Source organism: Clarias gariepinus, chromosome 2, assembly GCF_024256425.1.
Source record: "Clarias gariepinus isolate MV-2021 ecotype Netherlands chromosome 2, CGAR_prim_01v2, whole genome shotgun sequence".
Taxonomy (NCBI): Eukaryota; Metazoa; Chordata; class Actinopteri; order Siluriformes; family Clariidae; genus Clarias; species Clarias gariepinus.
In genome coordinates this window covers 46267390-46294001 of record NC_071101.1, presented here as the reverse complement: position 1 = coordinate 46294001, position 26612 = coordinate 46267390, and the positions used below count along the sequence as shown (strand labels likewise).

The window sequence follows — 26612 nt, the reverse complement described above, 5'->3', positions numbered from 1 at the left end:
GGTCTTATATATAGCTTATATATACCCCCATTTCTGCAAATTCCCCTATCAGCGAAACCGGTTTGATAACTTCACACCTATTATGAATGAAAGGTGATTAGAGGGATTACAGTAACTGGGGGTTCTGGGTGTCACCTTGGAGAGCGCTGTCGCGTTGTATTCAGAGAATAGATTTAAACAGAATTATTTTTTAAATAAAAACAGTATTGTATTAGGCTAACTCTATTAAAGATTATTCACTTTTGTTTTCATTAGATTCGTCTTTTTTAAATTTAAACAAAAATAATAATAGTAGGCTGGTAGGAACGTTATTTTTCCTATAACTTAAACGGCTAAATGAAGTTAAATATACACAATAAATTAATAATTGCATTTGCTTTACATTTGAACACTCATTGAGCTTTTTTATTTTATACACTACCATATCATATATTTGTGTCTTATACTGTTTTATTTATATTTTACATTACATGCAGTTTGTAATTTACTTGCGATTGGACTTTTAAAATGTAACCTACGTATCTACAGTATAAGCATATTTAACTCTTTCAGTAGTGAATGAGAAATTTGAATTAGATAAAGTTCTTATTTGATATAATTTTATTATTTAATTAATTATCTTAGTATAAATATAATTCTTATTCTCTATATTCTTGTCGAGTATAGTCCTTCAGAGCAAGCACTGTGTCAGAAGACTTTGCGGAATCTCTTCTCACCTTTCATTCATTATAGGTGTGAATTTATCAAAATTTATCAAAAACAAAAATATGCGCTGTTGGCAAATACTGTAGGGGGTTTAGATAAATTAAGAAGACAGAGTGGAAGTCTATGCCTAAAATAGATAGGGTTAAATAGGTAGATTAATGATTGCAATTGAATCAGACTTAATAGTTGGATTTTATACCTTTCCTTTTTATTTACTGTGTGGATGTCACGAAACTAACCGGGATGATCAGAATATTTAGCACACTAGCAGTTAGCCCTTTGTAGCATGGATGGTAAACCCAAACACGGAAGCAAGCTAGTAGGCTGGATAACCACGCAATTTAATCTAAGGACTCTCACAGAAAGGGAAGCAAGGAAAAAACACAAATTTAACTCGAGTCCTATAAACACACACTCGAATCTGAAAAATAGCCCAAGAAAGTGAGTACTCTCGAATCAGAAAAATAGCCCAAGAAAGTGAGTACTCACAAAATGGCAGACGGACAATCTAAACTGACATGGGCGAACTCAATGACCGAGCGATGTGAAACGCCATCTTGTTTCCTTTTATGCTTTCTGTTTTGCGACCAGACTACTTCTGGGTCCTTGTGCCGGTCGCAGCGCGGGTGTGTGTTACAGTACCCCCCTGTCTAGGACCGACTCCCGACGGTCCTGGGGTGGAGAATACCCGACAACGGTAGTCCCTGATAAGCTCGGGGTCGAGGATGAACCGGGCCGAAATCCAAGATCGTCCTCAGGACGGTAGCCTTCCCAGTTGACCAGGTATTGGGTGCCTCGGCCCCAAGGGCGCGAATCGTCTCGGGTTACTTTGCTGTAACCCTGTTCCCTGAAAACGCGGGAACGAGATGCTGCGCGAAAGCGCTATGGGAAACGATTCCTCGTGACCGGTTGTGAAGCACGTGTGTGTCAAACACGCCAAATATTTTGGCATCTATAACCTCAGGCAGGTGACGTCAACCGATGAGGTGCACCTGGAGGTTATAAATAGGCATGAACCGGAAACACCCTCAGGTCAATTTTGTCTGAAGGATGTCCAGTCACGCATGCAGTGGGGCATTGTAGCGCAGCATCTCGTTCCCGCTTTTTCAGGGAACAGGGTTACAGCAAAGTAACCCAAGACGTTCCCTTTTAAAAGCTACACTCGATGCTGCGCGAAAGCGCTATGGGAACGAGAATACCCACTCCGCCGCACTGCAAGTGTCTGGACCCCCAGGGTTGTGTCGTGTACAGTACCCCCAAGGAGTCCTAGACCCCGCAAGCCTGGCATCCAACCACGCCTGACCGATGTCTTGCGGAAAGGCAGCCTGCCGCATGCCATGTTTGGAAGCCCCTCTTGCCGGAGCAATAGATAAGGCTAGCTTCCTGGTCGAACGGCCCTAATCACTAGAGGCGAAGTATGCTACGTGCCTCATAGGCTAGAGCACTAGCATCTTTAACCCGACTCGTCCCCACGACCCATGAAACCCTGCTCTAATTTACGACCCCGGCTTAATGCAGAGGTGCCCTGTAAATTGAAGAGCATGAGCTGGACACAGCGAATGAAGACTTACTGCTCCGGAGCTAACGGCGGAGGACCGAAGGCTTCGACTGTGGGAGATAGTTGGGTAAGAATGCAGAACGGCTTTTTTTTTTGGCAGAAACTTCCAGCACTGTAACAGTTTGGCAGTGGACTGGGTCTACATGTTTTATGTCCTGGAATGTAAAAGATCCTGAAGGACAGAATTTGTCCTGTCCTCCTAGGCTAGGGCGCTAGCATCTCCAACCCAACTCGTCTAATGGCGGCTGCCCTTCGGCCGCGCCCCCAAGACGTATGAAACCCTGCTCTAATTTACGGCCCTGGCTTAATGCAGAGGTGTGCTGTAAATTAAAGAGCATGAGCTGGACACAGCGACTGAAGTCTTAACTGCTCCGGAGCTAACAGCGGAGGACAGAAGGCTTTGACTATGGAAGATAGTTGGGCTGGAATGTAAAAGGTCCCGAGGGACAGAATTTCTCCTGTCCTCCTAGGCTAGGTCACTAGCATCTCTAACCCGACTCGTCTAATGGCGGCTGCCCTCCGGCTGCGGCCCCAAGACATATGAAATCTGCTCTGATTTACGCCACTGGCTAGTGCGGTGGTGTACTGTAAATCCTAAGGAGCATGAACTAGACGCAGTTAATAAAGTCTTACTGCCCCGTAGCTGTAACGGCGGAGAACAGAAGCTTCGAAGACAACTGCAGAAGATAGTTGGGTGAGGATGCAGAATAGCTCTAGCTAGCCAATGGCAAAGCCTAAGCACAATAAAAAGGCTGATGAGGCCCGTGAATAACCCTGCAACTAGGGGGTGCTTTCCACCAGCCCCATCAGTCAGGACGTAGGCGAGGAGCGGCTACGTATGTTCTGAGTGCACTAATGACATGTTAATGCCAAGGCGCTAGCTCCATGAAGAGGGTACGAAGCTCTCGGCGCGTAACCCTTGTTCCCTTTCAGTTGCTGGAGGGAGTATTTCAGGGCCAGAAATAGAGTCATCGTTTCGGGGCAATTAATGTGCCACACGAGAAGATGACCTCTCCAGCTCCCTTGGGCTGGGCGGCCATCTAAGGTCGCGCTCTGGCCCCTAAGGGAAAAATGTCTGCCGTTAGCAACTCGCGACGACAGCACGGACCTAGAGTGGGACCCAGAGTCAAGGACGAGGGTCTGAACCACATAGAAAGGGTACGAAGCTCCTGGCGCGTAACCCTTGTTGCTTCTGGGGATTGGCCCTTGGATGAAATCCCCCGGCACTGAGCCACCACTGAAACCACTCTGGGAGCGGTGACGTTACCACCTCGCCTAGCTTATACTCCTTTAGAGTATGCTTTAATGAGTTCGGCGCGCGCAGGAGACAGCTGTGCCCGCGTTGTGCTCGGATTCCACATGACACTCAACCTCATACCTCATGTAGGAAGGAGAACGCTTTATGGCATTAGGGCTCCACCCTAAGAAGTGAGGTGAGCTAGGGCGACATATTGACGCCGACGGAGGGGTGGTGATGATGGTGGCTGTTAGGTGTTCGGTTTCCTGAAACACGGCAGGAGGAACCCCAGCAACTAACAGTTTGTCCTGAGGATACTGGTTTTCCACAGTGCTTCGTGCTTAAGGAGACATAGCTGGCAGTAGGTTCCCCGCTGCCAGCCTCTCTAAAGGTGCACGAACTTTAACACCTCGGCTAGATGGGTGTATCACTGAAGACTGCTGCTCTCCGAAACACCAATGGTGGCGGAGATTGAACCACGGCCTCCTAAGGATGCTGGTCCTCTTCATAGCTTCGTACCTAAAGAGACATAGCTGGCAGTAGGTTCCCCGCTGCCAGCCTCTCTAAAAGGTGCAGCTCTCAGTAGGTCAGTCTGGTCTGCCTGCAAAGCCATCGTGTGCAGGGCTGCACCAGGCTGACCCGCTGCCTGAAAAATCTTCTCCCACCAACGAAGATGTTAATCTACACGCTTGGTAGGGAGTGTGGATTTTTCCCAAGAGGATGAGCTCCCAGGGGAGAGATAGCCCGTGAGCGTCTCTCTGATCTGGGACATCATCATAAAGGACCGCGCTTTCATCCATGACATTGGAACAAACCAAATGTTAATAGCACAAAAACACAGGATAAATATGGCTTATTCCATAAAAGAGTTAAATCATGGAGGTCGCCAGGAGGGGAGGGGCCATCACTGAGGCCCCTCCTCCTCCGGCCACCCGACAGACACCTGTCGGCTGACCGTAAGCGTTTGGGGGATTTATTTAATTTATTTTTTTTAATTTTTACCGCGAATCGAGGTGTACGCGTCGGACCGCGCGTTACCACCTCTAACACAAACTAACACACCGGCTCATCACTAGAGGAGCGCTCTTGAGTGATAGTTTCCATCTCCGCGGGAGCGAGAGAGAAAGTTCTTCCCCCCTTCACCAGAAGCGCCGAAGCGCGCTGGAGAAGTGGAAGGTAAAAGACTCATAATCCGGCGAGAAAGCGAGAGAAAAGGAAAATCCTGTCTCGCGCACCTCGGCCAGATTGCACGCCAGAAATGCGCTGCGGGTCGCGGTTTCACTTTAAGACGGCGAACCCGAGCGCGCGGGACTTTAATAGGGAGAAAATCGCAATACTTACCTGCTCCCTGAAGCCCGAGATAGCGTGCTCCTCACCCAAACACTCAGACAGAAACGCGAAGATCGCCCTCAACGAGATATTCTTCTACACGGAGCGACGGACTCGTGTCTAACTTAGCCATCTTTCTGGTGAGTAGTAAGACACTCCTATTTTCGCTTTCTGTTAAAATGCTTGCACACATGCACACACACACAACATGGATCCTGAAGAGAAAATGATCTGAGGGTGTTTCCGGTTCATGCCTATTTATAACCTCCAGGTGCACCTCATCGGTTGACGTCACCTGCCTGAGGTTATAGATGCCAAAATATTTGGCGTGTTTGACACACACGTGCTTCACAACCGGTCACGAGGAATCGTTTCCCATAGCGCTTTCGCGCAGCATCGAGTGTAGCTTTTGAAAGGGAACTAGGATCCGACGTACGGTGTAGGCAGGGCCACTATCGATGGTTCGGGGAGGAGGACATGGGAGGGGGGGTGGAATCATGGAAGAAGTGATGAAGGGTTTCAGCTGAGAGGTATGAAAACCAGATGAATTCGGAGCGCCGCAGGCAGCTGGAGCCAGTAGGTGACAGGATTGATTCGAAGGGTGATGCAATATGGTCCGATGTACCTGGGGGAACATTTCCGAAATTCAGTATGGAGATGTAGATTTTTTGTTGACAGCCATACCTTATCACCTACATGGTACAATCGTCCTGGAGGGTGCGACACCTGCGGACCAACTGTTGGGCTGATGGTACATTAACCTCCGGTTCTTGGTGTTCGAACATCAGAGATTGGAAACCATGGCATACCTCGAATGGGCTTAAGTTGGAGGCTGAAGTGGTGTGGAGCTTGTGTGAGATTTCAGCCCAGATGAGGTAGCGAGCCCAGGCGCGTTGGCGATTGGCGACAAAACATCTTAAATAACGCTCCAGTTGCTGGTTGGTCCACTCCATCTGATCGTTAGTCTGGGGGTGGTATCCAGAAGACAGACTTCAGGTAGAATTGATCAGACGGCAGAAGGCCTTCCAGAACCGGGTGGTGAACTGTGGCCCTCTGTCCGAGACGATGTCTTTTGGGAACCCATGCAAGCGGACTACATGTTCTAATATCAGCTCGGCTGTCATTTTAGCTGACGGGAGTCCGGCGAAAGCCACCAGGTGTACGGCCTTGGAGAACCGATCCACGATGGTGAGGATAGTGTCTTTTCCTTCCGAGGCCGGCAGGCCCGTGATAAAATCTATGGCAATGTGTGTCCAGGGTCTACGGGGGATGGGGAGTGGCTGGAGGTCCTCCAGTGGCGGCTGGTTGGTGTCTTTGGCTTTGGCACACACTGGGCACGCCTGGACGAACTCATTAACATCCCTGGTCATAGATGGCCACCAAAAGACACGGCGGATGAATTATTGGGCCGATTTCCGCAATGTCCTGATAAAGGCGAGGGGTGGCCCCACTGAAGCACTTCCGTTCTCATGGTGGGGGAGATGTGGAGTCGTCCAGGTGGCACACCTGCTGGTGTGGTCTCCTTGGCCTGCGCCTGACAGGAGGGGGGTCCGTCCGGGGGGGCGTCTTTTTCATGTTGTCTGGAGAGAGCATCCGCCTTGGTGTTCTTTGACCCTGGACAGTATGAGAGATGGAAATCATACTGTTCAAAAAACAGTGCCCACCGCGCCTGTCTGGGATTCAACTGTTTTAGATTGTGGATGGTGATCAGGTTCTGGTGGTCGGTCCAGACGATGAATGGCTCCCTGACGCCCTGGAGCCAGTGAAGCCACTCCTCCAAAGCTCACTTTATGGCCAGCAGCTCGCGGTCCCCTACCCCGTATGGCTGCTAAGTGGGGTCAAAGTTTTGGAGAAGAAACTACATAGGTGTAGTTTCTGGTCTGGACTTCGCTGGGAGAGAACAGCCCCGGCACCCACATCCGAGGCGTCCACCTCCACGACGAACGGCATTGTTGCATCAAGATGAAGGAGGATCTGTGCTGTGGTGAAACGATGACATAATTCCTGGAATGCAGAGATAGCTGAAGGGTTAAGTTTAAAAGGATTGGAAGATGGTCATGTCAGAGTGGTTAGTGGTGCTGCAACTGTACTGTAGCCCCGGATAAAGCAACGATAGAAGTTCGCAAACCCGAGAAATCGTTGGAGTTGCTTAAGGGTCTTGGGTAGGGGCCAATGACGCACAACTTTCAGCTTCTGCGGGTCCATGGCCACACCCTGGGACAAGATGACAAAACCCAGGAAAGTGATGGAGCGCTGGTGAAAAGTGGACTTTTCCAACTTACAGTACAGCTGATGGGCAAGCAGTCTCTTGAGGACCGCTCTGACGTGGAGAACAGGTTCCTCGACTGTACGGGAGTATATGAGGATATCGTCCAGGTAAGCGAAGACCTAACATGTCTCTCAGTGTTTCATTTATGAAATGTTGGAAAGCGGCAGGAGTGTTGCAGTGTCCAAACTGGATGACCAAACTTTCATAATGTCCAGTCGGGGTGTTGATGGCCGTCTTCAGGGGGTAGCTCAGTGGTTAAGGCATTGGACAATGGTTCAAAAGATCCCAGGTTCAAACCCCACAACCACCAAGTTGCCACTGTTGGGCCCTTGAGCAAGGCCCTTAACCCTCAACTGCTCAGATGTGTAATGAGATTTAAAAAAAAAAAAAAATGTAAGTCGCTCTGGATAAGAGCGTCTGCCAAATGCCTAAATGTAAATGTCTTCCACTCATCGCCCTCCCTGATACGCAACAAGTTGTAGGCGCCCCAAAGGTCCAACTTTGTAAAGATGGTGGCACCAGAGAGGGCGTCCAGGGCAGAGGTGGTAAGAGGAAATGGGTTTAATTTTTAATGGTGATTTTATTGAGCCCCCGATAGTCGACACATGGGCGAAGTTCGCCCGCTTTTTTCTTAACGAAAAAGAACCCTGTGGTGGCGAGCAGATAGGGCAGATGGCTCGATGATGCGCCGTGGACCCACAGTAGGCGCAGAGCCACACTCTGAAGCGGCGTTCTCGCTCAGCTTCAATGCGACAATGCAGTAAATTCCAATGGGATGGTGTGGGTCTATTAAAGCATAGTTAGTGACGATACTCAGACACTGACACTGTATATATGTCCAAGATGACAAGCTGATACAGGTACACTGTAAAGTAAACTTTAATTTAATTTGTTCCACCTAAATATTTTTCACATTTTGTCAGTTCAGAAATGTAGTGTTAGTAACCTGGAGAAAGTCCTCTAACCTTGTGCAGTAGAAACATACAGTATTTTATGAACAAAAACAGACATGTAAGTCAGACATGTTTGTGTGCTGTTAATGCTGTGGGTAAAAGCCTTGTGAGGTTTAATGCTGATAAACACTACAGTCATACAGGACATTCAGGAAGAATTGTTTCACTCCGGGTTCACTCACCTCCACTGTATTGTGATAGGATAGTGTAACAGTAACTGTGCTTGACCACAGGAGATCCAGACAGACTGGACAGATGAACTGGTCCTGATCTACTGAAATACACACCTCCACCATTTTCCTAAAAGATAGACAGAATATTTAGACAGAATATGGAGCTCAAAGTGCTTCACTACAGTTAAAAAGTGACAGACAATAAATATAGTCATAATACCAATACAATTATTAATTGCTATTTACATTCTTAACCGGATGAATAATATTTTAGCTGTTTTTACTAATGTTAATATTATGTGAATGTGAAATAAATATTTAAAAATATATAAAACTATTACTTATATGGGATTTTTTTTTAATTATTAAATAGATTTGACCAAAGCATGTTGTGTACTATACAGTCTTTTATGGGTTTCACCTCACACACAATGGAAGCATCCACACTGAGTGAGCAAAAATAGTGAAAAATAGAAAAATGTATAAGTAATTAAATAAATATATAAAAATATCAATAAAATATATTTATTAACAAGGCCAAAGTATCACTTTAGGTGTTTTGTAGACAGGAATAATTTACATCACCACATATTCATGGACTAAAGGGTGATAAAATGGTTAACAGAGGTGTATTCATGTCCTCTCTCATTTAGCTCCTCCTTTCACACTCTTACACAAACACAGAACCAGGAAGTTCTTGTTAAAAAAAAAAGACTCATACTCTCTTTCTCACTGTGGGAGTGCAGGAAAATGGCTGGGGCCAGTATTTCAGTAGATCAGGACCAGTTCATCTGTCCAGTGTGTCTGGATCTCCTGAAGGATCCGGTGGCTATCCCCTGTGGTCACAGTTTCTGTAAGGTGTGTATTAATGACTTCTGGGAACAGGAGGATCAAAAGGGTGTCTATAGCTGTCCTCATTGCAGAGACACTTTCACTCCAAGGCCTGTTCTACATAGAAACAACATGCTGGCTGAAGTGGTGGAGAAACTGAAGAAGACTGAAGTCCAAGCTGCTTCTCCTGCTCACTGTTACGCTGAACCTGGAGATGTGGAGTGTGATTTCTGCACCGGGAGAAAACACAAAGCCATCAAGTCCTGTCTGACGTGTTTAGCTTCATTTTGTGAAACTCATCTGAAACCTCACCTGGAACTTCCTGGTTTGAAAAAACACCCATTAATTGAAGCTACAGCAAAACTCCAAGAGAAGATCTGCTCTGAACATAACAAGCTGATTGAGATCTACTGCCGTGCTGATCAAACCTGCATCTGTTATTTGTGTATGATGGATAATCACAAAGGACACGACATCGTCACAGCCGCAGCAGAAAGAGCTGAGAAACAGGTGAGAATGAGAAAGATTTCCAGGATGAGGTTCTTAATTATGGTTCATACCCAGAAACATGTGCACAGTGCTGTGCTAGTTATTTACAAAATTTATATTACTATTACTATTAATATAAAATATGAAATATTAGAATGTGTCAGTAATTCAGTTTTAAAAGTGAAAATTATACATTATATAAATATATTGATTACACACAGACTGATACATTTCAAGTGATTTTTTTTTTTTTTTTTTTTTGATAATTATGGCTTACAGCTAATGAAAACCCAAAATTCTGTTCATTAGAAAATTGGAATATGACTTAAGATCAATTAAAAAAAGAAAAGATTTTGAACACAGAAATGTTGGAGTACTGAAAAGTATGAACCTGTACAGTTTTTTTTTTTTTACAATATTCCATTGATTCTCTATGAGGATTAGGTCGGGTGAATTTGCGGGCCAATCAAACACAGGTATACCATGGTCCTTAAACCAAGTATTAGCACTTTTGGCAGTGTGCCAAGTCCTGCTGGAAAATGAAATCAGCATCTCATAAAGCGGTCATCAGAGAGAAGCATGAAGTGCACTATAACTTCCTGGTAGACGGCTGTTCTGACCTTGGACCTGATAAATCACAGTGGACCAACACCGGCAGATAACATCGCTCCTCACACCACCACTGACTGTGCAAAGTTTATACTGGACCTTAAGCAACTTGGATTCTGTCTTTTTCCTCTCTTTCTCCAGATTCTGGGACCACGATTTCCAAATGAAATTATCCCCATTGCTTGTGCACCTTTTTCTATCACATTTTTTCCTTCCATTCATCTCTCAATGAATGTACTTGGCCTACTGAACCAGACTGAGTGACTATTTAAAGGCTCAGGAAATCTTTGCATGTGTTTTAAGTTAATTATCTGATTAGAGTGTGACACCATGAGTCTCCAATATTGAACTTTTTCACAATATTTTAATTTCTGAGATACTGAATTTTTGTTATTTCATTAGCTGTGAGATATAATCACAAAAAAGTAAAAAATAATAATGAACGTTTGTAAACATAACACTACAGCATACAGACACGCACACACACAATTGTGTACTTTAGACTTCATTGTAACAGTTTGGGGGAAAACCTAATATCACACACACACACACACACACACACACACCCACACACACACACACACACAAAACATTTACAACTCTAAGAAATATGTATGTTTGTATGTAATGTATTATCTTACTATGTAAGTACTTCATGAAAAGCTGAATGTAACTGTTCTGTCCTCAGAGTGAGTTAAAGGAGAAGCAGATGAAATCCCAGCAGAGAATCCAGGAGAAGCAGAAGAAGGTGCAGGAGCTGAAACAGGCTGTGAACACTATAAAGGTGAGCAGTGAGCAGAGACAGAGCTGCTCCTAGAAACACACACAACATGGACAACATGGAGTCATTTAGAGTCGCAGTAAGAGAGGGAATGATAGATGAGCTTTAAATCCTGTGTGTGTGTGTGTGTGTGTGTGTGTATGTGTGTATGTGTGTGTGTGTGTGTGTCCTAACAGCTGAGTGCACAGACAGCAGTGGAGGACAGTGAGAGGATCTTTACTGAGATGATCAGCTCCATGGAGAAAAAGCGCTCGGAGGTGACGGAGCTAATCAGAGCTCAGGAGAAGACTGAACTGAGTCGAGCTGAACGACTCCTGGAGCAACTGGAGCAGGAGATTGCTGATCTTCAGAGGAGACTCACTGAGCTGGAGCAGCTTTCACACACACACGATCACATCCAGTTCCTCCAGGTAACACTCACAGTCTGATCTACACACACAGCTGTTCCTCACACACTCTCTAAAACACCTCCTGTTAATGGAACAGTAAATGTCCTCTGATGTCACAAGTGTTTTACATTTAATCTGCTTTTTCTAGGCTTTAGCTTCTGGACGTCAGTCTCCTGCATTTAACAGACCAGATTTTCAGACATCCATCATCAGTGTCCATCAACATATCTCATTTGATGGAGTGAGGAATTCTCTCTCAGATCTGAAGAAGAGACTCGAGGAATTCTGTGAGGAGGAATTCAACAAAATCCCTCCAAATGGTAAGAGAAGCTGTTCCTGCTGGAGAAACACAATGATGGATGTCTTTACTCGCTCTGTGAAGTCTTATTTCTTAGCAATGCTCCTGCTGACCTTCCTGCGGACAGTTTGAACTAAAATACTGATTTAAAATAAATAAACTGACTGTATCACTTTAAACTGTTTCCATCTGAACCTGATGAGGCTTTTTGTCTTCATTTCCATGTTTCTCTTCACAGCTGCAGCAGTTCCGATATTTTTTTCACCAGAGACACAGAGCAGAGAAGAGCTCCTGAGATGTATACACACACACACACACACACACACACACACACACACTGATAATAATAATAATAATAATAATATAAAAAAATTGGGTTTATTTCAAAAAGTTTATCCTGCAAAAGAAGTTTAAAAAATACTAAATAACTGAAAAGCTGGAAGAAATAACACATTTTTTTAGATAAATACATAAATAAACATTGAGACATTTCTCCCTCAGATATCAGTGCACACAGACAGCTGTCTCACTCTTCACATGAATATACAGTATTCTGTGAATTAAACCCAACATGTTCACATTGTTCAGTTTGTTTTTCTCTTTCATTTTAGATTTCTGTTATCTGACTCTGGATCCCAACACGGCGCATTGTAACCTCATTCTGTCTGAGACAAAAAGAGCGGTAAGAGAGAGTAGGACAGTGCAGCAGTACTCTGATCATCCAGAGAGATTTGATTGCTTGTGTCAGGTGTTGTGTAAGGAGAGTGTGTGTGGACGCTGTTACTGGGAGGTGGAGTGGAGCGGTCCTGTGTCCATATCAGTCTCAGATAAAGACATCAGCAGGAAAGGACGGGGTAATGAGTGTAGGTTTGGACGAAACAATCAGTCCTGGAGTCTGTTGTGTTCTTCTTCTTCTCTCACTTTCTATCACCACAACATTAAGACTGATCTCAGAGCTCCATCATCCTCCAGAATAGGAGTGTATGTGGATTACAGTGCAGGAACTCTGTCCTTCTACAGCGTCTCTGACACGATGAAGCTCCTCCACAGAGTCCACACCACATTCACTCAGCCTCTGTACGCTGGGTTTGGGTTTTACTGGTGGTCTGGTTCTATTGTGAGATTGTGTGATCCAGAATAAAGTGTGTAGTGTTTTGTGTAAAATTCCTGCACATTGTCACATTGTTGCTCAGTCATCTGTCTCACTAACACACAATCCAGCTGCACAAACAGCTCAGTAATTTAACACAGGGACAATTAAAGAGTAAATATTAACACTGAATATAGTTTAATAAAAATAAACAGATGTATTATTAAATGTATTAAATGTATTATTATAAAGTTGTATCTGTGTGAAGAGCCGTGGTGAGATTCGGCACATCAGACGTCACTTTAGAATAACTTTATATTTACATTATTGAAAGTAGATGTTTAAAACTGACCACACACACACACACACACACACACACACACACACACACACACACACACAAATATATTTCAGCAAAGACTTTTTGTTTTAATCTGCTAAAAAAAAAGATTTTATATCTGAAAAATTTTTGTAATACAGTGAATTTTTAAATCTTCTAAATAAATATCTTTATACTGTATGTATGTAACACCGTGTAAACACAGACTTGTATTATTATGAGTAATATTTATGTGTCATAAATGTAACTAAGAAATTAATAAAAAATAAAAGAATTCAGTAATAAATCAATATCTGTGGTTTATTACTCACAAAGATGAGTTTTCTCTTTGCCCATTAATACATTCTGTGATATAAACTTTTTTCCCTTGTATATCAGTTAGAAAACCAGTGTGAAAAAATATCAGAATCATATTTTTGTAATGCAGTGAATTTTTAAATCTGCAAAAAATATATCTTTATACTGTATGTATGTAACACCTGGGTAAATACAGACTTGTATTATTATGAGTAATATTTATGTCATAAATGTAACTAAGAAATTCATAAAAAATAAAAGAATTCAGTAATTAATCAATATCTGTGGTTTAGTTCTCACAAAGACCAGCTGTTATAAATTCAAATATTAATGTCATTAAATTTCATACAGTCAGTACAGCAGTAAAACTCTATGACATTTTTCACGTAGCTGATTGAGAGAAAATATTGAAACATTCAGAGTTTAACTTTAAAATGTATTTAAGACACTTTTATAGTGATGGTAATTAATTTCAAGTCACTGTGAGGAAAATGTGATTTAAATGTGATTTATATTAACTTGGTAAAATGTATTTAACCTCACTAAGAAATGGAAACACATTTTTAATAATAAAACACTATTACAATAACATTTGATGACGTTCACATCCCCAGAAAGCATTTTATGTCTCTTACTTTTTACATATTTATATGAAAATGTTAGAGGGTCAAAAAAATTTCCATAAAGCAAATCCAGTATGTCTAATTAGAAACTAAACTATATTTTAATAGATTAATTATAGAAAAAATAAATGGTTGGATGTTTTAACTTTAGGTGATTAAACAACATTCAAATAAACAGATGGATGGAATCAATTAATCAACAAGATTATCACTGGGTTTATGTTTAATATGAGGCATATTAGCAGTGTATAAGCAGTGTGTTCATTTATAAATCATAGAGGACAAATACTCTTTCTCTCTCTCTCTCTCTGTTCCTCTCACACACATACAGTACACACACACACACACACACATTTTTCTCTTTGCCCATTAATACATTCTGTGATATAAACTGTAAGAACTATGATGGAGGCGGGGACACGGGGACACAGAGACCAGTGGAACAGAGAAACATGAGCTCTTTTATTATCCAAAGCTAGGGATGTGGAGAATCCAGTGCAGGTCCTCTTTGCAGTGCAGGGAGACAGTTGAGAAGCAGTGACTCAGGTGGCAGTGTAGAGTTACCTGTGTCAGTACACCAGTAAAGGCGGGGTGGCAGCCAAGTCGAGGCAGTGAGGCAGCCAGTTGTCTGTTCTGGTCTGGTGTAGTAAAAGAATCCTCCAGTGTAACTGCAGAAAGAACACAACATGAGTGAAGCTCCAAGAACATCACTCACATCACTCACCCATCTGACAAATGAGGGCGAAGCAACGACCAGCGAGGTAGTACTTCAACACTTCTAAAACCCACTTGATCTTAGTCATGTGTTGTTCAGCCAGATTGGGTTTATTGACTTTTTTTTTTTTTTTTTGCAAATTTACTGTTTAATTCTATACCTAAAGACCTTGTATTGTGTGCATGTAAATACTGTATGTTTTCACCATAGCAGCCTTTTAAATACTCACTTATTATTCCTATTATTATTATTCTTATTATAGTCAGAATAATATCAATTAAAAATTAATAAATAGAAACATGTATTGATTAAAATAATTAATTGATAATAAAATAAGATCCTTTTAAACATTTTGATTCAATTTGTGTTGCAAAAACAGTTCATCATTTATAACCACACAGTTCCCTTTTAAAGGCTACACTCGGTGCTGCGTGAAAACCCTACGGGAATATCTTTTCATGTTGCCAGTTGTGAAGCATGTGTATACCAAACACGCCAAATTTTGGCTTATATAACCGGTCAGGTGACGTCATCTGATTAGACGCAACTGCAGGTTATAAATAGGAGTGAGCCGGCAACATTCCTTGATCTTTTTCTTCACCGCATTGTGCGCGTGTGTGTGTCAACAAGCATACTAAAAATCTAACAGCAGAATTTAAAGCTTATAAAACTCACCAGACAATAATGGCGGAGTTTAGAGCTAGATGTCCCCCTCCATGCGATAAATTCCTTTCGGAGGCCGACATGCAAACTTTCTGCTTTGAATGTTTGGGTGGGAAGCATGCTCTTGAAGGGCTTAATGGAGAGTGTGAGCACTGTGATCTTCTCCCCATGAAGCTGCTACGCGCGCGCCTCGCGTTCTTTAGGGAGCCACAAGCCGCGCTGCACTCATGGGGATCACAGGCTGACTTGGCCGAGGCACGAGAGATGGAGCCCCTCCTTTCTCTCGCCCTCTCCCCCGATCCCGAAGTCTCTCCTTCCACTTCACAAGCGCACTCCAGTGCCTCTCGTGGGTGGGTTGAAGAGACTCACTCCCCTGCTTCTGTGGAAATGAAAGTAGCTTCCTCAGAATGCTCCTCTAAAGATGAGAGAGAATATAAGGAGCTGCTTGAGGTTATAATGCGTGCAGTCGAATGACTGCATATTGATTGGCCACAGAAGCAAGCTCACCCAAAACACTGAAAATTACACGACAGATTCCTGTCGGGTGGCCAAAACACTGCTCTCTCTCATTCTTTGATAACCTCCATAACGAAATATCTCGTTCTTGGAAGAATCCTTTTTCTTCCCGCATTTTTGTTCCATCGACTTCGTTTTATTCGAATATCGTGAATGCAAAAGGAGGCCCCAGCTGCATCCGAGCGCCTCACATGGAAGCCTATTAGCATCTTCGCGCCTCACGTGGAGGCCCCAGCAGCGTCTTCGCGCCTCACGTGGAGGCCCCAGCAGCGTCACCAGCGAGCCTCATGTGGCCCCACCTTTTAGCCCCACCTCGTCCCGTAGCCCTTATTTAAGGCTATGTTTCTTCTGAGCGACATCCCAGCGCTGCATTCACTGGCCAGGGTTAAGGCACAAACAGTACTGCATCGGCCGCCCAGATTGGGGACAACTCAGCACTGTCTTCAGGGGCTCTACTCTTCAGAGCAATACAGTGCTGACCCATCCTCCCGGCCTACGACAGCGATCCGGTGTTGACTGGTCTACGGAGAGGATCCAGCACTGCGTCCACCACCCGGCTGCTATGTGGAGCACCCACAGCTGCACGGCAAAGGAAAACCCAGTACTGCATCGGCCGCCCGGATTAGGGGACAACTTGGCACTGTCTTCAGAGGCTCTTCTCTTCAGAGCAATACAGTGCTGCCCCCTCCACCCAGCCTACAACAACGACCTGGTGCTGCCTCCGCCACACAGTCGACTAAGGAAGCTATCCCGTCGGGGTCGGGTGAAAGGACACGGGACACCAGGGGAGTGCCCAGGGACCACCGATATCGCTCTGGAGGAGCGGTTTAAGGGGGTAGGGGTTAAGTTTACTGTAAGGAACCACCACTAGAGGTCGCTGTTTTTTAGTTGTAGTTTTTGTTGGCTGACTCAGTTTCCCAGTAGGCACCTTGGTCAGGTGATGCGAGTGCACACCTGAGCCAAGGTAGCCATTAATCTGACTATAAATAGCTGTTTAGTCTGGGAAACTGGGTCGAGCATTATTGGTTTCAACCACTGTCATTTGTGTGGGCATTTTGTTTTGTTCCTTGTTTAGTTTATATTTTGATTTAAGTTGTGTTGACTTAGGCTCTCAATTTGGCGTTGTTTTCTGTATATGTTCTGTCTCTGTGTGTGTGTGAAGCTGATTCAGTCATGTCTTTAGCCCTAGTCCTGTCTCTCTTTGTCTCTCCTGTCTCTCTTGTCTCTCCTGTCCCTAGTCTCTTGTTTTTTTGCCCCTCCTGTCTCTAGTCTCCTGTCACTAGTCTCCTGTCTCTTGTCTCTCCTGTCTCTAGTCTCTTGTCTCTCTTGTCTCTAGTCTCTAGTGTCTCTACGTGTCTCTCCCTTCTTGTCGGGTGTGTTGTCTAGTTGTGTCCAGTCTCAGCTCCACGCGTAGTTTGTGTGTTCTTTCCTGTGTTTCGTCCTCCTGCCTGTGTTTCGCCACAGGATGTGTGGTATTCGTCCTTCTGCCTGTGCTACGCCACAGGATGTGTGGTATCCGTCCTTTTGCCTGTGTTACGCCACAGGATGTGTGTTATTTGTCCTTTAGCCTGTGTCCTGCCAGAGAGCCCTTGTTAGCACAAAGTTATTAAGTATTGTTTGAGTTTGATTGTTCCTTTTGTTTGTTAAGTCTTTACTTATACTTTTGTGTTTATTGTCATTAAAAGAATTTTTTTTTGGTTACACAACCCCTCTGCCTCTATGCCTGCTCTCTACGCCCACGGTGATCAACACCAGCCATTACACCCCGATCGTGACAGAATATAACAGGCATCAAGGATAAGGACAGAACTTTCCTCCTTGATGCTCCTGTTTCACCTTCCGGCCTATTCGGAGACACTGTTAATACCATCGCCACTGAGGTTTACGTTTGGGGCAAAGCTTACCAGTATTGGGTCCTTCCATTTGGTCTAGCTTTCACCCGCACATATACAAAATGCATGGATGTAGTTCTGGCTCTTATAACTCCGGGGCATCCATATTGAATTACATATACGACTGGCTGGCGCAGTCTTAGTAGCTAGCGCTGTCGTCCTGGCTCACTTTTGTTTTTGGGATTGAGACCCAACGCCACGAAAAACGTGCTCTTACCTATTCAAAGGACAACATATTGGGTGCCACATGGGATTCGAGCGTAAGCGGGCACAGCGGCCTCCCGCCCGTGTCGAATCCATTCTCAACACCCTTAAGGAATTCAAGCTAGACCAGAAAGTGACCATCACTTTCAGAGATCTTAGCTCTTATGGCAGCTGTATCCACGGTGACACCTTTGGGCCTTCTGCACATGAGAGCATCTTAGTTGTGGCTAAGATCCAGGGGATTTTACTCTAGGGCCAATCTCTAATAAAGGTTACGCGCCAGGTGCTTCATACCCTTCCTATGTGGTCAGACTCTGGGTCCCACTATAACTTCATCTTGTCGTCACAGATGCTAACCACAGATGCTTCTCTCACAGGCTGGGGTGTGGTCTTAGATGACCATCCAGCCCAAGGAAGCTGGAGAGGCCATCTTTTCGTGCGGCACATCAATTGCCTCAAAATGATGGCTCTATTTCTGGCCCTAAAGCACTTCCTCCAGCAGTTAAGAGGCTGCCATGTCCTAGTGCGGGTGGACAACACTATGGAAGTCTCATATATTAATCGCCAGGGTGGACTGTGCTCGCGCCGCTTATAGCTAGTGCACTAGGTTCCTGTCCCTCAGGGCAATTTACATTCCAGGGCATATGAATGTGGGAGCAGTTGTACTTTCCAGTCAATCTCTGACACACGGGGAATGGAAACCCCACCCCAAAGTAGTCAGTCAATCTGGGAGGAATTTCATGTAGCAGAGGTGGACCTCTTTGCCTCGCAAGATCAGCAAATGTCCCCTTTACTACTCTCTGACTCTTCCAGCTCCCCTGGGTCTGGACACCTTGGCCCGTACATGGCCCAGGTTACGCCTTTATGCGTTTTGCCTTATAGCTCTGTTCCCGGGAGTCTTGGCAAGGGTCTATCAACAGCGTTTGCACCTCTTATTGATAGCGCCCTGTTGGCCAACCAGAGTGTGGTTCTCAGATCTAGTATCCCTCTTCAACGGCTCACCATGGGTGATTCCAATGAGGTGGGATCTTCTCTCAGGAGCAGGGGATGATATTTCACCCCCGGCCCGAGTTTTGGAACCTTCACGTTCAAGCTGGTCTCCCAGCCAGCATTATTAAGACAATTCTAAGTGCTAGGGCTCCCTCCCCTAGAAGAGCTTAGGCCCTCAAATGGAATGTATTTAAAAGTTGGTGCATGACGAGGCAGGTAGACCCAGTCCACTGACAAATTGTTTCAGTGCTGGAGTTTCTGCAGGAATAGTTGTCCTCGGGCTTGTGCCCTAGTACTCTCAGGACGTACGTAACCGCTATTTCAGCCTGTCACGTCCTGATTGATGGGGTTATTGTGGGAAACACCCCCCTACTTTTTTTTGAACCACTAGAGTCAGCGCCACAGGCTTCTGACCCTTGAGATGGTTTTTCTAATGGCCTTTACCTTTCTAAGAGGATTGGAAATCTGTCAGTCTCCCCATCCTGCCTAGACTTGCCCTTGGGCTAGTCAGGGCCATTTTGCATCCTCACTCAACTATCTTCCGAAAGTTCCATTAACAACATGCACCCTATTATTTTTGAAGCCTTCTGTCCTCCGCCTTTACAGCTTCGGAGCAGGAGAGACTTCACTTACTGTCCAGTACATGCTCTTTAAATTTACATCCACCGCATCAGCCAGTGGCGTAAGTCAGAGCAGCTTTTACATGTTTTGGGGCTGCAACCGGGGGCAGCCTCCACTACACTGGGTGAGAGATGCTATTGCCCTCTCCTATGAGGCGTGTGGGCTCACTTCGCCTCTAGGAATCAAGGCTCATTCAACCAAGGGGATCGCCTCATCTATTGCACTAGCAAGAGGTATTCCCCTGCAGCAAGTGTGTGACGCAAAGGGTTCTCCTCTCCGCACACATTTGTTAGATTTTATCGTCTGGATGTTTATGCCACTCCGTACTCATGAGTCCTTGAGTCGGTTTCCCAGACGTAGTTCTGAGACCTCTTGGCCTTGTGCGCACACGCTACACAATTCATGGGTCCAGACACTTGCAGTGCGGCGATGTTGGTACTCTCGTTCCCATAGCGTTTTTAGACTCGTTTCTGCACGCTGAATCTCTCTTTCTCTCTCTCTCGTTTTTGTGCGCTGAAAATAATTTTTTCCTGTTCAAGATAATTTATGTTTGCACTCTCTCACCCTTCTGTGCGCTCACAGAATAAAGTGACACACTGCAGCAGTTTGATATCTTTGTATCTATTCCAGCAACCCATAGACTAGTAATCGGCCCCCCACCAGCCAATCAGAGATTGTAGGCAGGCAGATTCGGAAGGTCCGCTCTCTGATTGGCTCCCCAGTCCGCCACTTCTAGTTTGAATTAACGGCTGGAAGCTGCAGCATCGCGTGCGTTAGTTCGTATCGTTATTATTTTATTTTCATCGGCATAAGGTAAATTTAACGGTTTTTGTTAGGTAATTTGTAATTAAGTACATACTTTAAACTATAGAATGTATTGTCTACTGTGTTGTTGCTAAATCTCATGTACTTTGCTTGTGATATAATGCTCCGTAGCTCTCGGCCTGTTTTCAGTCTCTGTGTAACAGCTAGAATCAACACACCAGGTTTGAACTAATACTGTACCTGTATACTCTAATACTGATGTCTCTCTGTGTCCACACATCAAGTTTAAACTAATACTGTACCTGTATACTCTAATACTGATGTCTGTCTGTGTTCACACACCAGGTTTAAACTAATACTGTACCTGTATACTCTAATACTGATGTCTGTCTGTGTTCAGACTACAGTTAAAATTTTAGTTTGTGTGTTTGTTAAATACAAATAAACTATAGGACAGTTTTTTGTAACCTTGTGCAAATTAAATCTGTTGAACTCATGAATAAAATCTCCCTCATAATTACTGTACTAATGTAATGTGTTTTAAAAACATGTTATAGTGTAGAAAATACATTCAGCATTTGTAAATTATCCTAAACACCTTTAGTGTACTGGTAATACATTTGCAATACTGTAATATAGAAGGTTTTATGTACCTATCTAGCAGTGCTTGGACTATGACACTAAAATTTATTAGTACTGAGGTATAGAACAAACTATCTGACTTCTCTAGCTTGGTGATGTTTTGAAACAGGATGATATTGCTGGAGACAGACTTACGACACTCTTCGTAAACAGATAAATGATCGTCATCTTTAGCGAGGGTTTGATGTTGCACACTCACATAGTCCCCTCCCAGATGTGAGTGCATCAGTTTCCCTGAGCATGCTGATCAAGAGTGGATGGTGCAGCAGGATTAAGAACTTTGTGACATTGTTTTTGCTGATGTCCAATCTCCAAACATGACAAGCATCTCCTTTCTCTCATACAATGCGAGCGGGTGGAATGATTCTGGTCACCACAGACTCTACATGGAGACATGCTGCGCCACTGAGCTGTTCTTGGCTGTGAAACAGGGGCAGCGGTTGTGTTGAGCTTTTATTCTAATTGCTGTGGGCAGGACTTTTCTAGGGCAGGATAGCATGAATGAAGGAATGTTGCCACTGAGTAGCTGCAGAGCAGGCTTGACCCTATTGTCTAAAAATGGTTGCCATACTGACCTGAAGAACTGGTTTCTGGTCTCACTGATATGAACAGACTGTAAGGTGCAACAAACAACAAGACTAGGAAAGATATAGAGCAAGTAATTAATTTTGATTAGACATACTGTGTGCCTGGCAGGTCAATCTTTGACAAAGTGTGACATTAATTTAAAATTTGTGACATTTCCCTAGTAAAAAGAAAAAAAAAGTATACTAAGTATATTAAATCCTAGCATGCCAAAGCATACTTAAATGTACAGTACTTGCAGCCAGACTAATGCCTAGTATACTTAAAGTTTGCTATTTTGGAACAACTAATTTTGTACTAAGTTGTAATTAAACTGTACAAAAGTACAATTTGAAGTGTATTAAGTATACTTTTATGTGCTAAAGTGGAACAACTTTAAGTATACTTAGTACACTTAAAGTATATGCCTGTGTGTGTACTAACGTACATACCTGACAGTAATTAATACAATTTAAGTATATGTTTAATATATTATAAGTACATTACAGCTATTTTTACTGTGTTACAAATACATGATTAATATACTATGAGTATATATTTTTATTACAGCAGTAGCTGTTATACTTCTTGTCAATTACAAATACTAAAAACGTACACCTTGTGGTTAAAATAGTGGGTATGCCTGCGCAAGTTGATCAGTCACAGTTAGACATTCTTCTTGTTGGGTGCGGTGGTGTTAAAGTTAAACCACGTGGGATGTACCAGTTAAAGATGGATGTGTATGGAAAATCAGTAAGTGGACCTACACTGGTCGTGCCAGGACAGAAGAATAAACTAATTCTAGGGACAAATGTCATTAAGTTTCTGCTTTCTCAGATCAAGCATGACCCTGGCTATTGGAACGTCATGAACCGCCCTGAGACGACTGGAGAACCCGAAATCTAGCAGTTTTTAAACATGCTTTCGGGTATTAACAGATGGAAGGGTAACCAGATCCCTGATATAGTGGGCACGGCAAAACTGACTCACACTGTCATTCTGTTACCCAACAAGAACACCTTGTGTGGGCCAAGCTTCCAGTAAGCGCTCCTGTTTCTTTGGGTAGCACTATCGTAATTGAGCCCCCCAAAGCACCGACCCACAAGAAAAGCATCATGGTGGGCAGAGTTATAGCCTCCATGTCCGGTGATGGATGGGTTCCTGTCAGGATCATAAATCCCTTCGGTAAGCCGATAACACTGAGAAAGAACTCCAAAATTGCTGATGTTTTCCCTGTTGTGGCAGTTAAGGACCTTGATGCATTTCCTGATCACCAAAGTAAGATAGTGAGTGTGCAGAGCCAAAGTATTGGAGATGTTGATGGTGATGGAGAAGGTTGTTCTACATCTGATTTCCTTGGAAGCTTGCAGAAACTCAATCTTGGAGATCTAGATATTGACTCATGCGAGGTGTCCTCTTATTGGAAAACGCAGTTAGTGCAGCTCATCATGAGGCATGAGGATGTGTTTTCAAAGCACAAGTTGGATTGTGGGAAGGCCAAGGATTTTGTCCATCGCATCCGTCTCTCGGATGATCGACCCTTCAGGCTTCCTTATCGGCGTGTCCCTCCATCCCAGTTTCAGAGGTTGAGGAGTGTACTCTCGGAGATGGAGGAACAGGAGATTATTCGCAAGTCTCATAGCGAATGGGCTTCTCCACTTGTGCTCGTATGGAGATCTTAGGGTGTGTGTGGACTACCGATGGCTGAACACCCGGACTGTTAAGGACGCCCACCCCTTACCTCATTAGGCAGACTGTTTAGCAGCTTTGGGAGGTAATGCTTTCTTTAGTGCGATGGACTTGACCTCCGGGTTTTATAACATCGTCGTGTCTGAAGAAGACAGAAAGTTCACTGCCTTTACGACTCCTATGGGCCTTTATGAATTCAATCGTCTGCCACAGGGACTTTGTAACAGTCCGGCCAGCTTTATGAGGCTCATGACCAACATCTTTGGGGATCAGAACTTTCTCACACTGCTCTGTTATCTCGATGATCTTCTGGTGTATGCTCCTAATGAAGAGGAGGCCATCAATCGACTTGAACTTGTGTTTACGAGGCTCAGGGCACATGGACTCAAATTGGCCCCTAAGAAATGCCATTTTCTCAGAAGAACTGTAAAATTCCTGGGCCACATTATTGATAGGACTGGGATGGCGACGGATCCAGATAAAGTTAGTGCCATTTCAGCTGTGTCCGAAGCTGACCTCATGATGGCAGATGGAGCAACACCCTCACAAAAGAAAATAAAGTAATTTCTGGGCATGGTCATGTTTTACCAGAAGTTTATTCCAAACTGCTCCAGCATTGCAAAGCCTTTGTTTAGTATCACAGCTGCGCTGAAGGGAAAAAAGGCCTCTTTGAGGGGTGATGCACGTTTTAAAAAGCTGAACCCTAGTGACTGGAAGAAAGAACATAGTGAAGCTTTTCAGAAGCTGAAGTCAGTCCTGTTAGAGTCTGTCGTACTGGCTCACCCTGATTTCAATAGGCCATTCATCTTGTCTACAGATGCGTCTTTGGATGGTTTAGGTGCTGTACTCTCACAAGTACCAGATGGTGAAACAAAAGCTCGTCCCATCGCCTTTGCTAGCAAAGCCCTCAGTCGTGCACAGACCAAGTACCCTGCCCATCGTCTAGAATTTCTGGCGTTAAAGTGTTCGGTCTGCGAGAAATTTAGCCATTGGCTGAAAGGCCACAACTTCACTGTCTGGACGGATAATAATCCATTAACGTACATTCTGACAAAACCCAAACTAGACGCATGCGAGCAGAGGTGGGTGTCTAAACTGGCCCCTTATAACTTTGGTATCCAGTATATACCTGGCAGAAAAAATATTGTTGCTGACGCATTAAGCAGACAACCTTTTGTCCATCAAAGTGTAGGCCGAAGGTTGATGTCAGAGCCATATGGTTCCCTTTTGAAAGAGTCTGAAAATATTCATGAAGACACCATCCAGGATGCTTTTAGGGCAAGTGCAAACACGTGTCATGTTAAACATTTCCACTCTGCAGCTTCAGAGCACTGTTCACTCACTTGTGCTGAAGTGTCAGCTATCTTTGATGTTCACACACAGTGGGAGGTAGGCGCAAGTGATAGAGCTGTCCAGTGGCTCACTCAAAATACCCATCAGTTCTTGTCTCCAGGTTTTAATCCACTTCCAGTGTTCTCGCTGAGTGAATTGCAAGAGAGGCAGCAAGGTGATAGGGTCCTGTCAAGAGTCCTATTCTATGTGAGTAGAGGAAAGAGACCATCCAGGCGTGAAAGAGCAAAAGAAACATTTGATGTACTCAAAACACTGAAGCAGTGGGAGAAGTTTAAGATACTTGATGGAGTATTGTACAGGGTGTCTAAAGATGTCTTGATGGGCAGGAGGAGATGGCAATATGTCGTTCCATCTTCGCTTGTAAGACAGGTCCTTCGGAGAATTCATGATGAAGCTGGGCATCAAGGTCAGAGCAGGACATTGTCCCTTGCGAGACAGAGGTTCTTCTGGGTTAGTTTAGAGCAGGATGTGCGGGAGCATGTTAAATGTTGCAAGCGATGTGTAGTGAGCAAGACACCTGAGCCTGAAGCGAGAGCTCCCCTGAAGAGCATTAAAACATCATGCCCCATGGAATTAGTCTGCATAGATTTCTGGTCTGCAGAGAATTGCAGTGGCCGTAATGTGGATGTCCTGGTCATAACTGACCATTTTACTAAGTTGGCTTGTGCTTTCCCATGTAAAAACCAGTCGGCAAGGCAAGTGGCAAAGACGCTCTGGGACAAGTTCTTCTGTATCTTTGGCTTTCCGGAAAGGATTCATTCGGACCAAGGTGCCAACTTTGAAAGTCAGCTGATACATGATCTCTTGGAAATTGCCAGTGTTAAAAAGTCCAGAACTACGGCATATTACCCAATGGGCAACGGCCATGTCTAACGATTTAATCGGACCCTGGGTAACATGATAAGGTCATTGCCACCTAGGAGTAAGCAAAAGTGGCCCCAAATGTTGCAAACCTTGTCCTTTGCTTATAATTGCACAGCCCATGAGTCAATTGGCTACGCGCCGTTCTATTTAATGTATGGCAGAATTCCCAAGCTTCCTGTGGATGTCATGTTCAAAAGTGTAGAAAGGGACTGCGTCATTGCTGATTATGATGGGTATGTGAGACGGTGAGGGACGACTTGAAGGAAGCTTTGTCTCTTGCTCAAAAGAATGCCAAAGCCAGCCAAAACCGACAAGCTGAGCTGTATAACAAGAAAACAAGGGAATGTAGAATTGAAATTGGCGACCAGGTCTTGCTGGCAAACAAAGGAGAACGTGGCCGGAGGAAGCTTGCAGACAAATGGGAATCCACACCCTACATTGTTGTCGACCTGAACCCTCAATGTTACACTTACCGCATTCGCAATGCAAATACTGGACAAGAAAAGATTGTCCAAAGGAACTTGCTTCTTCAAGCCAACTTCTTGCCGATTGAGGTGGGAGAACTAGAGCCCTCATTCAGTGATGACAGTGCTCCAGGTGACACCTGTAGCGAAGCAGCATTGAGCGATACTGTAGCACCCATACCTTTATGCAGCAGTGGAGATCGAACTGCCAGCTGGGTCGCAGAGACCACTTCAGATGATGTCTCAAATAGTGTCCCTTCTAAGTCAGAGTGTGTTGTTTCATTGGCAGTGAATCCAGATTTCTCAAAGGTTGATTCTACTGCAGTACAGGATGTATCCGCCTCTTGTGATAATGTTTCCATCCGTTCAAGTAATACAGAGACAGATTGTGACGACGTTACGTCTGAGGTAGAGAGAAATTCAGTCGAGAATGAGGTAATGCCCTCTGAATCTGTAGATTCATCTCCTAATAAGGCCCCATTTCAAGTCCGAACTAGATTTGGTAGATTTGTGAAGCCTGTGAATAGGTTAATTCAGAATATGACACAAAATGTAAAGACAGGTTCTGTCAGTGAGTTTGCAAAATCCCTGTTGTCATAAGTTGGTTGAAGCTATTTTAATGAGTCCCTTTGTGCAATTAATTTTCTTGGCCTATTTTTTTTTTTTTTTTTAATAAGGGGGATTAGAAGTTTACGAAGT

General features: G+C 44.1%; 1 protein-coding gene across 1 annotated transcript; it reads left to right on the top strand.

Annotated features, from left to right (window-relative positions):
* The first annotated feature begins 8974 nt into the window (after window positions 1-8974).
* Window positions 8975-13107, top strand: LOC128506285 (E3 ubiquitin/ISG15 ligase TRIM25-like). The gene is made up of 6 exons (XM_053476666.1): window positions 8975-9565; window positions 10842-10937; window positions 11111-11344; window positions 11472-11643; window positions 11860-11919; window positions 12233-13107. The coding sequence occupies exons 1-6, from the start codon at window positions 8975-8977 to the stop codon at window positions 12760-12762; spliced, it is 1683 nt and encodes a 560-aa protein (XP_053332641.1). The 3' UTR covers window positions 12763-13107.
* Window positions 13108-26612: the final 13505 nt, after the last annotated feature.

Excerpts from the sequence above, each read along its gene's own strand:
- LOC128506285 (XM_053476666.1), top strand. The coding sequence starts at position 8,975 with ATGGCTGGGGCCAGTATTTCAGTAGATCAGGACCAGTTCATCTGTCCA. Across the intron at positions 11,345-11,471 it reads ATCACATCCAGTTCCTCCAG|GCTTTAGCTTCTGGACGTCA; the intron begins GTAACACTCACA and ends TGCTTTTTCTAG. Across the intron at positions 11,920-12,232 it reads CAGAGAAGAGCTCCTGAGAT|ATTTCTGTTATCTGACTCTG; the intron begins GTATACACACAC and ends CTTTCATTTTAG.